Source organism: Oncorhynchus mykiss, chromosome 15 (assembly GCF_013265735.2).
Source record: "Oncorhynchus mykiss isolate Arlee chromosome 15, USDA_OmykA_1.1, whole genome shotgun sequence".
Classification (NCBI taxonomy): domain Eukaryota; kingdom Metazoa; phylum Chordata; class Actinopteri; order Salmoniformes; family Salmonidae; genus Oncorhynchus; species Oncorhynchus mykiss.
The window spans coordinates 72,304,896-72,322,267 of NC_048579.1; the positions used below are offsets into that span (position 1 = coordinate 72,304,896).

General features: G+C 40.9%; 1 protein-coding gene across 2 annotated transcripts; it reads right to left on the minus strand.

Moving 5' to 3' along the window:
* Nucleotides 1–1,970: 1,970 nt before the first annotated feature.
* LOC110490625 (tetraspanin-8) lies at nucleotides 1,971–10,366 on the minus strand. Of its 2 annotated transcripts, none has more exons than XM_036945266.1 (9): nucleotides 10,220–10,366; nucleotides 5,854–5,919; nucleotides 5,465–5,581; nucleotides 5,066–5,140; nucleotides 4,725–4,820; nucleotides 4,324–4,422; nucleotides 3,953–4,060; nucleotides 3,695–3,778; nucleotides 1,971–2,675 (listed from the first exon to the last, which is right to left on the minus strand). In XM_036945266.1, the coding sequence occupies exons 1-9, from the start codon at nucleotides 10,241–10,243 to the stop codon at nucleotides 2,547–2,549; spliced, it is 798 nt and encodes a 265-aa protein (XP_036801161.1). In that variant the 5' UTR covers nucleotides 10,244–10,366; the 3' UTR covers nucleotides 1,971–2,546. The 2 variants fall into 2 exon arrangements, with proteins under 2 accessions (XP_036801161.1, XP_036801160.1); XM_036945265.1 differs by having other exon boundaries at nucleotides 9,975–10,229.
* Nucleotides 10,367–17,372: the final 7,006 nt, after the last annotated feature.

The window sequence follows — 17,372 nt, forward strand, 5'->3', positions numbered from 1 at the left end:
TGACGTTGTCACAATTTCTGTGTAAGTCTATGGAAGCGGTTAAGAACCATGAGTTCTCTAGGTTTTGTATTAAAGTCAATGTACCCAGAGGAGGATAGAAGCTAGCTGTCCTCTAGCTTCACCATGGTGCTACCCTACAGACTGCTGCTGAGGCTACTGTAGACCTTTAGTGCAAAACAGTGTGTTTTAATCATTTATTTGCTGACCTGAATATATATCGTATAGTTTTATAAAAAAATATAACTTTTTAAATGTTTCCCTATTTGTATTTTTCAGAAATGCACTGAGGCGGATGGTCCTCCCCTTCCTCCTCTGAGGAGCCTCCACTGATGAATACAACTCTAATCTGCTGTCGACATCAGGATACAAATTCAGACCACTATTAGCTCCAAAAGGGGTTACAGCTTGGACTGCGTGCGGACAGTGAATTCAGAGCTATTCGGTGGCTAGCTACACTACAAACATAATTTTACCAGGTTCCAGTGAAGCAATGATAATAACAGTCCACAACAACATACCCAAGAGTTTCCTGGTTAGCAAGGGGAAGTCAGTGTTTCATTTCATTGTGTATTAGAAACACACTTTGAGATCGTTGTGAGGGGATTTCCACTGTGTCTGAATGGGGATTTGGGCTTCCAGGGAAAATGTTGTTCGATGTTGCAAAAGTAACTAAGTGAGGCGGAACTTAGCGAAGGGTCAAATATGTGAGGCTTATTTGATCTAATAGTTCCGTAATGTTTAGGCTGTTACAAATGTACTGATATAAGTGGATGCAGGTTACATTCTGGCAACTTTGAGAAAAATCACATAGTTGTGTATCTGCCCTCACATTGGCTAGAATGTTACAACCTGATCTCGCCTGCCTTCGATCATTAAGGAGATGTATTTCCATTGTTAGAGCGGTCACTATCTAGTCAATATAATAGATAAACATTGGTCTGGTGCTGTGTTTACGTATGCATGCTATTAACGTGGAAAAGAGGCCCGGTGCAGGATCTGATAGGGCCAAGTAGTGGAATAGTGGGGAGGTTTTAGTGGGTGTAGGATCTGATAGGGCCAAGTAGTGGAATAGTGGGGAGGTTTTAATGGGTGCAGGATCTGATAGGGCCAAGTAGTGGAATAGTGATGAGGTTTTAATTTGTGTTGAATCTGATAGGGCCAAGTAGTGGAATAGTGGGGAGGTTTTAATGGGTGTAGGATCTGATAGGGCCAAGTAGTGGAATAGTGGGGAGGTTTTAATGGGTGTAGGATCTGATAGGGCCAAGTAGTGGAATAGTGGGGAGGTTTTAATGGGTATAGGATCTGATAGGGCCAAGTAGTGGAATAGTGGGGAGGTTTTAATGGGTATAGGATCTGATAGTGCCAAGTAGTGGAATAGTGGGGAGGTTTTAATGGGTGTAGGATCTGATAGGGCCAAGTAGTGGAATAGTGGGGAGGTTTTAGTGGGTGTAGGATCAGATAGAGTCAAGTAGTGGAATAGTGGGGAGGTTTTAATGGGTGTAGGATCTGATAGGGCCAAGTAGTGGAATAGTGGGGAGGTTTTAATGGGTGTAAGATCTGATAGGGCCAAGTAGTGGAATAGTGGTGAGGTTTTAATGGGTGTAAGATCTGATAGGGCCAAATAGTGGAATAGTGGGGAGGTTTTAATGGGTGTTGCATCTGATAGGGCCAAGTAGTGGAATAGTGGGGAGGTTTTAATGGGTGCAGAATCTGATAGGGCCAAGTAGTGGAATAGTGGTGAGGTTTTAATGGGTGTAGGCTCTGATAGGGCCAAGTAGGGTGAAAAGAGGAAGAGAGAGGAGAATGAGAGGAGAGAGCAAGTGGAAAAGAGGAGGAGAGCAGAGAGGAAGAGAGAGGAGGATGAGAGGAGAGAGCAGGAGGAAAAGAGGAAGGCAGAAAATAAAATAAGGATGGGGAGAGGACAAAAGTCATTGGAAGAAATGGTTGTCGAATAAAGAAGGACCATAATGTTAAAAGATGCTTGTCCCTTTATTCAAGACACTGTAACCAACACTGAGGCACTTCAACGGTTAAATGGTTACCAATTATTTACAACAGAAAAACAAACCACAGGTTTTACAGAACCTTTGACAGCCAATAAGAAGACTCTTGCTGGCAGTCAGATGGATAATCAGTTGAACAGTAATACTTTGGACAACACAGTAGAGATGTCTAATGTCTAATAATGTCCCGAGTTGTCCTTTCATGTGTGTTATGAGTATGTACATAATATGAGTGCATTGCTAACCTGATCCCAGATCTGTTTGTGGTCTTGCCAATGCCAACGGTCGTTCTGCCCCTGAACAAGGCAGTTTAACCCACTATTCCCCGGTAGGCCGTCATTGTAAATAAGAATTTGTTCCTAACTGACTTGCCAAGCTAAATAAAGGCCATCGTGCCAGTCTGTCATTGCCAAGTCAACTCTTTGTCACCCATTGTCATGTTTGGCTTGACACAAATGAGTGACAGGAGTTGTCATGATGGCACAAACAGACTGGCACTCAGACTAGTGCATTGAGTCTCCTTCATAAGAGGACTATTTCATGTCAGACACTCTCTGCTGTGTCACACAGCTCTCTGTATCGAGGTGGTTGAGAGGTGAAGATCACAGGTGGCACATCAACCTTTCTTCTCATCTGGCAGAGTATTGTGATGGCCAGGGCAACTCCAACATCCTGAGGACCAGACACACAGTAACGGTTCAGTCAGGATTGACGGAGCAGGTGACCAGACGCTGAGTGTGATAGATGATGGTTCAATCTAATAGGCCTACACTCAAAAGGTACGGTGAAAATCACTATGGTACAGTGTTGGGGTGTGATAGAAAAATGACATATTTACCTGATTTGTTAATTATTAATAGTTTGCAATTCATGTTTAATAGATAGAAGGATATTTCTGTCCTGTTAGTGTCTATGTTTTTTTGGTCTCCACTCTAATTCCCTGCAGCTAATCTGGTCATCAGAGATGATTTGAGCTGACAAATTAGTTAAAGACTGCATTACATAGTAAACATGTGATGGGTGTAACCAAGAGAGGAGTTTAGAACAATTCCTCATTGTCTCTAAATCATTCTTCCATCTGGGAAACTAAGCCAGGGTGGGGTTAAGACAACAACCCAAGTGCAGATAACGACAGGATGAAGCCAGTGGTTTATGATGCTCCTTGGTCTGCATGAGGGGGGGGTTGAATCAACCATGACTGAGCATTGTTAGTGTCAGCTATATACAGTACTCTGCATTTGTGTAAAGGTTAGGTTACTGGGTCCAACACTCAAGGGGGGGGAGAGGGGTCAACCATCCTCAATGTTGCAATAATTAATCAATATTAAATAAAGATGATTGTTTGAAGAAATGACCAAGTCTGTCTCAGTACTGAACTTCCATGACAGGGGTCAAATCATCCATCCTTCAGTTAGCATCCTGACTTTCAGATGTTTTAATTGTTCTTGTTTACTTGTATGTACTGTGTACTGCAATTCAGCTTTTAGCTGCCACATCGGTAATAATTATAATGAACAAATACTACTAAAGTTTTCAATTCGGGTAGTCAATTGAATTTCATTTCCTGAATTGAAAAATCCACTAAGGACAATTTTTGGGGAATTGAATTTCAATTGATTTGATTGAAAAAACTGAATGGACCCCAACCCTGAAATGGTTAAATAGTACAGACATAGATATGAAATACATACCCATAATGCGTTAAGTGCTGCTAATGTTCCTATCATCAGGCTGATTGCATAGCCCATGAAAGGGATCAGGATGGGAAGACATGGCTGAAAATTACAAATTTAGAGTTTATCATTTTGTGAGAAAAACAAGAGTACATGTGTCCGTATTAAATCAGAACAAATATCACTTTATTGTATCAAAGAGTACTGTAAATCATCTTTGTATATCAAACTAGAATTATGGCATTGTAATCGTGTAGTGGAATGACATGATTTTACCTCTTTATATACCAGCATGTGTTCATCCATTAATCCCTTGTGGTCATCATCAGACATATCACTGTTCGGATAGTGAATAACAAATCTTGTATTGTTACCACGAGCAACCTGAAATAGAATGTGACATGGGCTCGTAAAAATATATCAATTGATCTTACCGAAAGACATAACAGATTTATTTAACACAGACTGACACACTGAATCCTCCTCAGCATACACATAACAACAACAACAACAACAACAACAACAACATCAACAACAGCATCAAGTTAACTTATTTAACACAGACTGACACACTGAATCCTCCTCAGCATACACACAACAACATCAACAACAGCATCAAGTTAACTTATTTAACACAGCAGACTCACACATTTAAAGTCTGTTGAGTCCTCATCAGAACAGAGACAGGAGAGGGGGATGTCTGTGCCCCAGTCTTGGTAGCCTTGTACGAGCCCACAGCATTTTAACTGAAAGTGAAGGAAACAGAACAACAGACACTTTAAAAACACTTAATTGATTTCCAGAACTATAAGGCCTTGAAGCCTACTCCATGGAGACATCTCCAATGAAAGTAATTTTAGTCCAGGACTAGGTTTACATCATCTGTGTCCGGAAAACACATTGCAGACACTTTGTATCCAAAACAACCCCAACCCCACAGCCCTAAGGACTCACCCATGGAAAAACACACCTAATTACAAAGGTGGAAGCATACACCCTGTCCTGGATTGGCCGAGACCCTAAGAAGTACTCAATGAAGGTGACTTACGTTAGCTTGAAAGTAGTACATCTGTTCTATATCGTTTTGTTTGGCTCCACTGAGAGGCATCATGGCTAGGTCTTCCTTTCTGCTTAACTCCTCCATCTTGAAATGAATGAGGTTTACATTGACTGTTACATTCACAGCTAAAACCTATACAGTAATCATCTACGACTTTGATGGGAACAGACTGAATTATCAAGAGTCAGATATATTCCACCATCATGCTTTATACTATAACATTTATGTTACATTTAACTCTAATATATTTTCACCGGAACAGCAAACAAACATTGGCTCAAGGTTGAATTCAAAGGGTAGGTAAGATACATAGAAGCTGTAGACTGTACCTCGTGTTTGGCTTGATATCCTTTCACACAATTCACAAACAGGTATAGGCTGGCCAGTGACATACCTACAGAAAACTACACACACATATTGGGGTTTGTCAAGCAAAATCAATACTTAAAGGTTCATTCAAATCAAAAATCACTTCAAACCATATCACACTTTCTGGGAAACATGTTAGAAACAGGTCATGAGGAAAATGGTTGATTGGTTTCAGTTGAGTTCTAAGGCATGCCATGACTTGTCAGAAAGGAACCGTTTTGCACGTCGGTAGACACTAACCTGGTCCCAGATCTGTTTGTGTTCTATAGCCAACCCCTATGGTCATTGTCCAAGATCACACCAACAGATCTGGGACCAGGGCATCTACCACTTAAGGGTACAGGTCTTGGCAAGCTTACCAGAATCACAGCCCACTTCTTCTCCTTGCGAGCTCCATAGACCCCAAAGATTGAAAGGGCCAGGGTTGCTGCGTCTAGGACATACAGAACTGCTATCCCTGGCAGCATCTTGTCTATCTGTGAGTAGGAAGACAAGTCAAATTCATGAAATGGCAATTCTGGGTTTATAATCATAATATTACAATGATACTGATGGATTCTAGCCTGGTCTCAGATCTGTTTATGCTGTATAACCAACTCCTATGGTTGTTGTCATGCTAAACACTGTAGGAGTTAGAAAGACAGCACAAACAGATCTGGGACCAGGCTAGATGGACACAGAATTAGTATAACTAAATGTGTATGACATAATAAGGAAATGTAATAGGAGCTATAAAAATAACAATTACTTCTTCTGATTGGTGGAAGTGCCCATGTCCAAATAACGTGATGGCCAGCAAGAGGGTGCTGATGATCTGAAGAGAATACAACACATGATACAATCATTACAATGTACAGGGTATTATACTGAGAATTCTACTGATAATGCACAGTAAAGGTTGATACAGTCATTACAATGTACAGGGTATTATACTGGGAATTCTACTGATAATGCACAGTAAAGGTTGATACAATCATTACAATGTACAGGGTATTATACTGGGAATTCTACTGATAATACACAGTAAAGGTTGATACAATCATTACAATGTACAGGGTATTATACTGAGAATTCTACTGATAATGCACAGTAAAGGTTGATACAATCATTACAATGTACAGGGTATTATACTGAGAATTCTACTGATAATACACAGTAAAGGTTGATACAATCATTACAATGTACAGGGTATTATACTGAGAATTCTACTGATAATGCACAGTAAAGGTTGATACAATCATTACAATGTACAGGGTATTATACTGGGAATTCTACTGATAATAAACAGTAAAGGTTGATACAATCATTACAATGTACAGGGTATTATACTGAGAATTCTACTGATAATGCACAGTAAAGGTTGATACAATCATTACAATGTACAGGGTATTATACTGGGAATTCTACTGATAATGCACAGTAAAGGTTGATACAATCATTACAATGTACAGGGTATTATACTGGGAATTCTACTGATAATGCACAGTAAAGGTTGATACAATCATTACAATGTACAGGGTATTATACTGGGAATTCTACTGATAATGCACAGTAAAGGTTGATACAATCATTACAATGTACAGGGTATTATACTGGGAATTCTACTGATAATACACAGTAAAGGTTGATACAATCATTACAATGTACAGGGTATTATACTGAGAATTCTACTGATAATGCACAGTAAAGGTTGATACAATCATTACAATGTACAGGGTATTATACTGAGAATTCTACTGATAATACACAGTAAAGGTTGATACAATCATTACAATGTACAGGGTATTATACTGAGAATTCTACTGATAATGCACAGTAAAGGTTGATACAATCATTACAATGTACAGGGTATTATACTGGGAATTCTACTGATAATACACAGTAAAGGTTGATACAATCATTACAATGTACAGGGTATTATACTGAGAATTCTACTGATAATGCACAGTAAAGGTTGATACAATCATTACAATGTACAGGGTATTATACTGGGAATTCTACTGATAATGCACAGTAAAGGTTGATACAATCATTACAATGTACAGGGTATTATACTGGGAATTCTACTGATAATGCACAGTAAAGGTTGATACAATCATTACAATGTACAGGGTATTATACTGGGAATTCTACTGATAATGCACAGTAAAGGTTGATACAATCATTACAATGTACAGGGTATTATACTGGGAATTCTACTGATAATACACAGTAAAGGTTGATACAATCATTACAATGTACAGGGTATTATACTGAGAATTCTACTGATAATGCACAGTAAAGGTTGATACAATCATTACAATGTACAGGGTATTATACTGAGAATTCTACTGATAATACACAGTAAAGGTTGATACAATCATTACAATGTACAGGGTATTATACTGAGAATTCTACTGATAATGCACAGTAAAGGTTGATACAATCATTACAATGTACAGGGTATTATACTGGGAATTCTACTGATAATACACAGTAAAGGTTGATACAATCATTACAATGTACAGGGTATTATACTGAGAATTCTACTGATAATGCACAGTAAAGGTTGATACAATCATTACAATGTACAGGGTATTATACTGGGAATTCTACTGATAATGCACAGTAAATGTTGATACAATCATTACAATGTACAGGGTATTATACTGGGAATTCTACTGATAATGCACAGTAAAGGTTGATACAATCATTACAATGTACAGGGTATTATACTGGGAATTCTACTGATAATGCACAGTAAAGGTTGATACAATCATTACAATGTACAGGGTATTATACTGGGAATTCTACTGATAATACACAGTAAAGGTTGATACAATCATTACAATGTACAGGGTATTATACTGAGAATTCTACTGATAATGCACAGTAAAGGTTGATACAATCATTACAATGTACAGGGTATTATACTGAGAATTCTACTGATAATACACAGTAAAGGTTGATACAATCATTACAATGTACAGGGTATTATACTGAGAATTCTACTGATAATGCACAGTAAAGGTTGATACAATCATTACAATGTACAGGGTATTATACTGGGAATTCTACTGATAATACACAGTAAAGGTTGATACAATCATTACAATGTACAGGGTATTATACTGAGAATTCTACTGATAATGCACAGTAAAGGTTGATACAATCATTACAATGTACAGGGTATTATACTGGGAATTCTACTGATAATGCACAGTAAAGGTTGATACAATCATTACAATGTACAGGGTATTATACTGGGAATTCTACTGATAATGCACAGTAAAGGTTGATACAATCATTACAATGTACAGGGTATTATACTGGGAATTCTACTGATAATGCACAGTAAAGGTTGATACAGTCATTACAATGTACAGGGTATTATACTGGGAATTCTACTGATAATGCACAGTAAAGGTTATACAGTCATTACAATGTACAGGGTATTATACTGAGAATTCTACTGATAATGCACAGTAAAGGTTGATACAGTCATTACAATGTACAGGGTATTATACTGAGAATTCTACTGATAATGCACAGTAAAGGTTGATACAGTCATTACAATGTACAGGGTATTATTCTGAGAATTCTACTGATAATGCACAGTAAATGTTGATACAATCATTACAATGTACAGGGTATTATACTGAGAATTCTACTGATAATGCACAGTAAAGGTTGATACAATCATTACAATGTACAGGGTATTATACTGGGAATTCTACTGATAATGCACAGTAAAGGTTGATACAATCAGTACAATGTACAGGGTATTATACTGGGAATTCAACTGATAATGCACAGTAAAGGTTGATACAATCATTACAATGTACAGGGTATTATACTGGGAATTCTACTGATAATGCACAGTAAAGGTTGATACAGTCATTACAATGTACAGGGTATTATTCTGAGAATTCTACTGATAATGCACAGTAAAGGTTGATACAGTCATTACAATGTACAGGGTATTATACTGAGAATTCTACTGATAATGCACAGTAAAGGTTGATACAGTCATTACAATGTACAGGGTATTATTCTGAGAATTCTACTGATAATGCACAGTAAAGGTTGATACAGTCATTACAATGTACAGGGTATTATACTGGGAATTCTACTGATAATGCACAGTAAATGTAGATACAATCTTTACAATGTACAGGGTATTATACTGGGAATTCTACTGATAATACACAGTAAATGTAGATACAATCATTACAATGTACAGGGTATTATTCTGAGAATTCTACTCATGCTTCATCATGAGTCATGAGGGATGGAATTATTTACAGGGTTTGTGAGCAGAGGGTTAATGAGTTTACAATATATTTCATATGTATCATTTATAAATAGCCTATAAATGATGACATGAATAGCTGAAATGTTAATTTAGTTGGCTGTTTACTAATCAAATATACTTACAAACCCTTTGTGGTATGCCGTGTGTCTGAGTTAATAAACATGACATAACTTTATAACATACTGCAGTTTAAGTAGAATATGCTGAGACAATAAATAAATATGTTGAACACATCCCCCACAAGCCACACCTAAAAAAACGGATTCCAGTGAAAGTTTAAACATGACAGCTGATATCAAAGGGTAACTACGTAGGCTACAACATCTATTTTGTTTTACTTCTTTGTTCAGTACTACACTAGAGGAGAACAATCGGCCAATGTATTTTAATGTAAGCAGCACCGCTCATTGCTTGGGCACCCCACCGCGCGCATAACAACAACAAGCGCTGCAATAAATGTAGGAAGGAAAGTAATATAACTAAACTTGTCTACACGGTCATAAAGTGGCCGATAAAAAAAAAACGAATTCATCAACTCGAATGAAATAAGGCCAATAGACTGGAAGATTACTTACCCCTATCAAGACACACACACAAATGAACGCCCGTTTTACCCAGATATTAATTCTTCCCATTTTAATATTTGGTTATGATACAAACAACAGCTTAGATAAATTGTTCACTTCAGAGAGGGGCTAAATTAAATCCAGAAAATGGATCGTCCGATTTCTTTAACCGGTTTTTCTTCTCAGCGTGAGTTTGTTGACATTGCATAACGACTCAAACTGAATTATTCCGCTGCTCTATGTTCGCTACATACTTCGGAGAATAAACGAAGGTCCATGGGTGTGGCGTGTCGTTTTGACGGAGCAAGGACTTTGATGTTGACATACTGCTGAATGGTGTTTGGTTACATGGGGGGGACTAGCCCACATGAACGCAACCTCCCATGTTATGTTGGACAGTGCACGATGGCTAGAGAGCAGGCAGGCTAAAAGGAACTATATGGTCAATCTGCTGTCTGCGTTGGCCTTGCAGCATTTATGGTGATAGGGCCTCTACTTCTTACGCTTTGCGGAGCAGCGCAGAACTGTTAACGTTTTGATCCCTGCGCGACAGAAATGAAGCGCCCCGCACTCTTGGCCTCACACGCCAGCAGTGAACATTGCAGGAAAACATAACGCTGTGCTGCATTTCTCAACGCTTTCTTTCATGTGCTGTGGTCTCCTGACGTCAAATAATCAACACTTCTTCATATTGATTCAATGGATTGTGGTCAGTTAACCAATGGAATATGGTGTCAATATTATAAAAAAATAAATATATATTAGCAAATACAAATTACAAGTGCTATAAACTATATCGTGATTTTCCATGAAGAAACGTTCAGTTTCTGCAAGCGTTCGAGGCCAAGGCTTAATTTCGGTAGCGCAGGAATCAACCCTCCAAGACTTGTCAAGGATCAAATCAAATCAAAGTTTATTTGTCACGTGCGTCGAATACAACAGGTGAAATGCCTTACAGTGAAATGCTTACTTACCGGCTCTAACCAATAGTGCAAAAAAGGTACGTAATAGGTAAGTCAAGAAATAAAACAACAGTAAAAAGACAAGCTATACACAATAGTCTGGGTAGCCATTTGATTACCTGTTCAGGAGTCTTATGGCTTGGGGGTAAAAACTGTTGAGAAGCCTTTTTTGTCCTAGACTTGGCACTCCGGTACCGCTTGCCATGCGGTAGTAGAGAGAACAGTATATGACTGGGGTGGCTGGGGTCTTTGACAATTTTTATGGCCTTCCTCTGACACCGCCTGGTGTAAAGGTCCTGAATGGCAGGCAGCTTTGCCCCAGTGATGTACTGGGCCGTACGCACTACCCTCTGTAGTGCCTTGCGGTCAGAGGCCGAGCAATTGCCGTACCAGGCAGTGATGCTCTCGATGTTGCAGCTGTAGAACCTTTTGAGGATCTCAGGACCCCTGCCAAATCTTTTTAGTTTCCTGAGGGGGAAGAGGCTTTGTCGTGTCCTCTTCACGACTGTCTTGGTGTGTTTGGACCATTGTAGTTTGTTGTTGATGTGGAACATTATCTTCACACAAGATCAAGAAGACTGATTTGACGTGTATCAGATTGCATAGTAAATCTCAAATGATCAGAACAGGAGTTAAGAAGAGCATGGAATGCCTGGAGCTGTTTTGCATCACCCTTCCATAGAACAAAAATATCATTAATATACCATTTCCACATAATGATGTGAGGCAAGAAAACATTTTTGAGAGGATTGAAAATAGTGTTTCTCCATGTAACCCACATACAAATTAGCATAGTTAGGAGCCATTGGGGATCACATAGCAGTACCCTTCGTCTGAATAAAGAAATCATTTAGAAACATGAAATAGTTATGTGTGAGTACTATTTCAGACAATGTTATAATGCATGCACTGGAAGGTAGTTCATTAGGGTCACGTTGCAGAAGAAAATGTTCCATAGCTTCAATACCGCCCTCGTGTGGAAGATTTGTGTATAACGACTCAACATCAAAAGTAACACAAGGTATTTCTGAGTTTCTTGCACGCCCAATTTTTCAGTTTTTGATTTGTTAAAAAAGTTTGAAATATCCAATAAATGTCGTTCCACTTCATGATTGTGTCCCACTTGTTGTTGATTCTTCACAAAAAAATACAGTTTTATATCTTTATGTTTGAAGCCTGAAATGTGGCAAAAGGTTGCAAAGTTCAAGGGGGCCGAAGACTTTCGCAAGGCACTGTATATCTAACTATCTCCCACATTTCAGGTTGGCAACACAAGGAACCCAAACATGAGCTTCCATATACCTCACTATCTCCCACATTTCAGGTTGGCAACACAAGGAACCCAAACATGAGCAAAAAACGGTACTATTAAAACAGAAAGTATTACCCCTTTTTCACAGCAACTCTTTCCCTTTTTCTTGACAGAAAACTAAGACCAACAAGTAGCCTGCCTCTGACTTCATCAGAACGTTTCCATACTGGTATATAACTTCATCAATATAACACCAACCAACCTCTTTTGACCTTGGGGGGGTTTATTTATTGAATGCATTATACTGCCATTTTACTATGATAACGCATCATAAATAAATATGGTACCATATGGTATTTCCAAATATTACACAATCCATGCTTCCTTCCCTCCTCCGTAACTTGGCTTGGAGTAACCACTGATATCATAAGATTTACAGCAGATGTGTTATTTCAGTGATTAATAAAATGGAATGAGCAAGCAACCCTGAACCATAAGTGAGAGCACCAGCTGTTCAGGACGACTGCGTGATCACGCTCTCCGTAGCCAATGTGAGTAAGACCTTTAAACAGGTTAACATCAACAAGGCCCCAGGACCAGGATGCGTACTCGGAGCATGCACTGACCAGCTGGCAAGTGTCTTCATTGACATTTTTTATCTCTTACCCAGTCTGTAATACCTACATGTTACAAGCAGACCACCGTAGTCCCTGTGCCCAAGGACGCCAAGGTAACCTGCCTAAATTACGATCGCCCCATAACAGTCACATCTGTAGCCATGAAAAGCTTTGAAAGGCTGGTCATGAATCACATCAACACCATCATCCCAGACACCCTGGACCCACTCCAATTTGCCTACCGCCCCAATAGATCCACAGATGACGTAATCTCTATTGCACTCCATACTGCCCTTTCCCACTTGGACAAAAGGAACACCTACGTGAGAATGCTGTTCATTGACTACAGTTCAGCATTCAACACCATAGTGCCCTCCAAGCTCATCACTAAGCTAAGGATCCAGGGACTGAAAACACTACCTCTGCAACTGGATCCTGGTGAACACCTCTCTCTGCAACTGGATCCTGGTGAACACCTCTCTCTGCAACTGGATCTTGGTGAACACCTCTCTCTGCAACTGGATCTTGGTGAACACCTCTCTCTGCAACTGGATCCTGGTGAACACCTCTCTCTGCAACTGGATCCTGGTGAACACCTCTCTCTGCAACTGGATCTTGGTCTTCCCAACGGGACGTCCCCAGGTGGTGAGGGTAGGCAACAACACATCCGCCACGTTGACCGTAGTGCATACGACGACCTAAGGGGAGAAGTGCAAAATGGTCAAGGAGGGGGTGATCAGGACAGTCTAGGATACTGTTAGCTCTCCTCACCACATGCTTTCTGAATGTCACCGAGAGCTGTGCCTGTTGCACCCTGATGACCTGGCTGGCCACCTTAACCACACTGTCCAACCTAAACAGTGTCATCACAGTCTTGATGACATTAAAAAGAGTTCATCGTTCTCAACAACATAAAAGCCGCTGCTGTCCCTTTATACAGATGGCATCTGTGTCCTCCTTAAACGTCAACTTGTTGTCCAGCAGTGTTCCCAGGTACTTGTAGGTACTGACCAGCTCAATGTACTTTCCCATGACCACAGTGGGTGTGGGGTTCTGTGGCTGCCTTCTAAAGTCAATGTCTTTAGTTTGGGAGACATTCTGTTGGAGGAAGCAGTTTTCAAACCATGACAGGAAGTCATCTACCAGAGGCCCTTTCTCAGACTCTCCATCCTGTAGGAGACTGACGATGACAGAGTCATCTACCAGAGGCCCTTTCTCAGACTCTCCATCCTGTAGGAGACTGACGACGACAGAGTCATCTACCAGAGGCCCTTTCTCAGACTCTCCATCCTGTAGGAGACTGACGACGACAGAGTCATCTACCAGAGGCCCTTTCTCAGACTCTCCATCCTGTAGGAGACTGACGACGACAGAGTCATCTACCAGAGGCCCTTTCTCAGACTCTCCATCCTGTAGGAGACTGACGACGACAGAGTCATCTACCAGAGGCCCTTTCTCAGACTCTCCATCCTGTAGGAGACTGACGACGACAGAGTCATCTACCAGAGGCCCTTTCTCAGACTCTCCATCCTGTAGGAGACTGACGACGACAGAGTCATCTACCAGAGGCCCTTTCTCAGACTCTCCATCCTGTAGGAGACTGACGACGACAGAGTCATCTACCAGAGGCCCTTTCTCAGACTCTCCATCCTGTAGGAGACTGACGACGACAGAGTCATCTACCAGAGGCCCTTTCTCAGACTCTCCATCCTGTAGGAGACTGACGACGACAGAGTCATCTACCAGAGGCCCTTTCTCAGACTCTCCATCCTGTAGGAGACTGACGACGACAGAGTCATCTACCAGAGGCCCTTTCTCAGACTCTCCATCCTGTAGGAGACTGACGACGACAGAGTCATCTACCAGAGGCCCTTTCTCAGACTCTCCATCCTGTAGGAGACTGACGACGACAGAGTCATCTACCAGAGGCCCTTTCTCAGGCTCTCCATCCTGTAGGAGACTGACGACGACAGAGTCATCTACCAGAGGCCCTTTCTCAGACTCTCCATCCTGTAGGAGACTGACGACGACAGAGTCATCTACCAGAGGCCCTTTCTCAGACTCTCCATCCTGTAGGAGACTGACGACGACAGAGTCATCTACCAGAGGCCCTTTCTCAGACTCTCCATCCTGTAGGAGACTGACGACGACAGAGTCATCTACCAGAGGCCCTTTCTCAGACTCTCCATCCTGTAGGAGACTGACGACGACAGAGTCATCTACCAGAGGCCCTTTCTCAGACTCTCCATCCTGTAGGAGACTGACGACGACAGAGTCATCTACCAGAGGCCCTTTCTCAGACTCTCCATCCTGTTGGAGACTGACGACGACAGAGTCATCTACCAGAGGCCCTTTCTCAGACTCTCCATCCTGTAGGAGACTGACGACGACAGAGTCATCTACCAGAGGCCCTTTCTCAGACTCTCCATCCTGTAGGAGACTGACGACGACAGAGTCATCTACCAGAGGCCCTTTCTCAGACTCTCCATCCTGTAGGAGACTGACGACGACAGAGTCATCTACCAGAGGCCCTTTCTCAGACTCTCCATCCTGTAGGAGACTGACGACGACAGAGTCATCTACCAGAGGCCCTTTCTCAGACTCTCCATCCTGTAGGAGACTGACGACTAGCAAAGGTTAGCTAGCTGGATAGATCATTTTTTATTACTTACATTAAATTATCTGCTGTCAAGGGCAGAATAATATTCTCATAATTAGCTATTCTATTATTTTAATTCAATAACTGATACAGCACTTAAAGCTTATTTGAGTGTGCAAAGTTAACTAGCTAGCTTGGTACTTAACTACCTGCTCCTTCAGCAACAATTTTTTCCCACGGTCAGTTTATCCAGGAGCGCTTTCTTCAACGACTTCAGATCCACTCCGATTTCTTTCTCTATCAAGTCGACAACGTAGTCGGGGAGTGCTCCATCACCCAATCCTGTTTCGGAGTCTTCATCATTTGTCGAGATAGGGCTTTGTAGATCAGATTCATCACTTTGGCCGTTTTGCTGCTCTGCAGAGGGCGCCGCCATCTTTCTGCTGTGTCTCTTCAACGTCAACAGCACGCAGATGTAAACACAACACCGAACACAGCCGTCACCGTCTAGTGGTGACAGTTAGTATTACGGGGCCTGTCACGGGTAAACACTTGGGACATTTCCAACTATAACACAATCCACGCTTCCTTCGCTCCTCCATTCATTGGCTTCGAGTAACCAGTGATATCATGGGCCGCCTTAGGCAGTGGTGATAGCTTCAGACAATTTACCGTTGATGTGTTATTTCAGTGATTACTAAAGGGAATTGGGAAGGATGTTTTCAAAACAAGACCCTCTTCAGTGTTGAGTGTCATGTTGACAATCAAGACCTCACAGGAAACAACTGGACATACTGTATGTGCTCAGTTACGTAGTTGTTGAACTAATCTGTAACCCAGGAAGGAACAGTTACTCTCCAGTTACTCTACAGCATTTCAAACCCACCTATCCTCGTTGGTTGGCCCTCGCTTCATACTCGTCGCCAAACCCACTGGCTACAGGTTATCTACTAGTCTCTGCTAGGTAAAGCCACGCCTTATCTCAGCTCACAGGTCACCATAGCAGCACCCACTCGTAGCACTCGCTCCAGCAAGTATGTCTCACTGGTCACCCCAAAAGCCAATTCCTCCTTTGGTCGTCTTTCCTTCCAGTTCTCTGCTGCCAATGACTGGAACGAACTGCAAAAATCTCTGAAGCTGGAGACTCATATCTCCCTCACCTGCTTTAATCACCAGCTGTCAGAGGAGCTCACAGATCACTGCACCGGTACATAGCCCATCTGTAAACAGCCCATCCAACGACCTCCTCCCCATACTGTATTTATCTTGCTCCTTTGCACCCCAGTATCTCTACTTGCACATTCATCTTCTGCACATCTACCATTCCAGTGTTTAATTGCTATATTGTAATTACTTCACCACCATGGCCTATTTATTGCCTTAACTCCCTTATCTTACCTCACCTCATTTGCACTGACTGTATATATACTTTTTGTTTTCTTTTGTTCTACTGTATTGTTGACTATGTTTTGTTTATTCCATGTGTAACTCTGTGTTGTTGTATGTGTCAAATTTCTATGCTTTATCTTGGCCAGGTCGCAGTTGCAAATGAGAACTTGTTCTCAACTAACCTACCTGGTTAAATGAAGGTGAAATGAAATAAATAAAAAATCAAATCCTTAATTTGTACATCCTTTTCCGGTGAATGGGGAATATTCTTGAGTCTGTTCCATTACTATCATATGCTTGAGTCTGTTTCATTGCTATCATATGCTTGAATCTGTTTCATTGCTATCATATGCTTGAGTCTATTCCATTGCTATCATATGCTTGAGTCTGTTCCATTGCTATCATATGCTTGAGTCTGTTCCATTGCTATCATATGCTTGAGTCTGTTCCATTACTATCATATGCTTGAGTCTGTTCCATTGCTATCATATGCTTGAGTCTGTTCCATTGCTATCATATGCTTGAGTCTGTTCCATTGCTATCATATGTTTGAGTCTGTTTCATTGCTATCATATGCTTGAATCTGTT